At 32.1% G+C, this 365-nt stretch overlaps 1 protein-coding gene across 1 annotated transcript in view; it reads left to right on the forward strand.

The window, feature by feature from the left end:
• Window positions 1–14, forward strand: part of LOC146472762 (uncharacterized) — a 1233-nt gene extending 1219 nt beyond the window's left edge. The window contains exon 2 of the mRNA XM_085119167.1: window positions 1–14. This exon is cut by the window's left edge and continues 692 nt beyond it. Within this exon, the coding sequence (XP_084975293.1) occupies window positions 1–14 (14 nt within the window).
• Window positions 15–365: the final 351 nt, after the last annotated feature.

Genomic DNA, 365 nt, shown 5'->3' on the forward strand with positions numbered 1-365 from the left:
CAATTTTATTATAACATTATTCATGTCATCAATATATTTTTTTTCTTCACACTAGTGTTTCCCTTATATTATTGTATTTATTCATATTCGTCATTTTTTCTCACCTCTTTGTATATATATTTCTGCCTTCGTTTTTACATCTCACTTTTTAAAGATTGCAGACTGGCAATCGAAAGCTCAGTGTTTTTAAAATTTTAACCAGAGAACGTCTTTAAAAAAAAAAAAATTGATTATTATGCCTGGCTACTCATCGATTTTTAAACAACACAGGAAGGTGACGCATTTTTTTTTTTAACAAGACGTTTAGGCAGGTTATTGTAATTGACGGAAGGGGAGAGGGTGGGGTGGAGGAGGAGGATGATTGG

This window comes from Pavona decussata, unplaced genomic scaffold (genome assembly GCF_977016875.1).
Source record: "Pavona decussata unplaced genomic scaffold, jaPavDecu1.1 SCAFFOLD_96, whole genome shotgun sequence".
NCBI classification, from domain to species: Eukaryota; Metazoa; Cnidaria; class Anthozoa; order Scleractinia; family Agariciidae; genus Pavona; species Pavona decussata.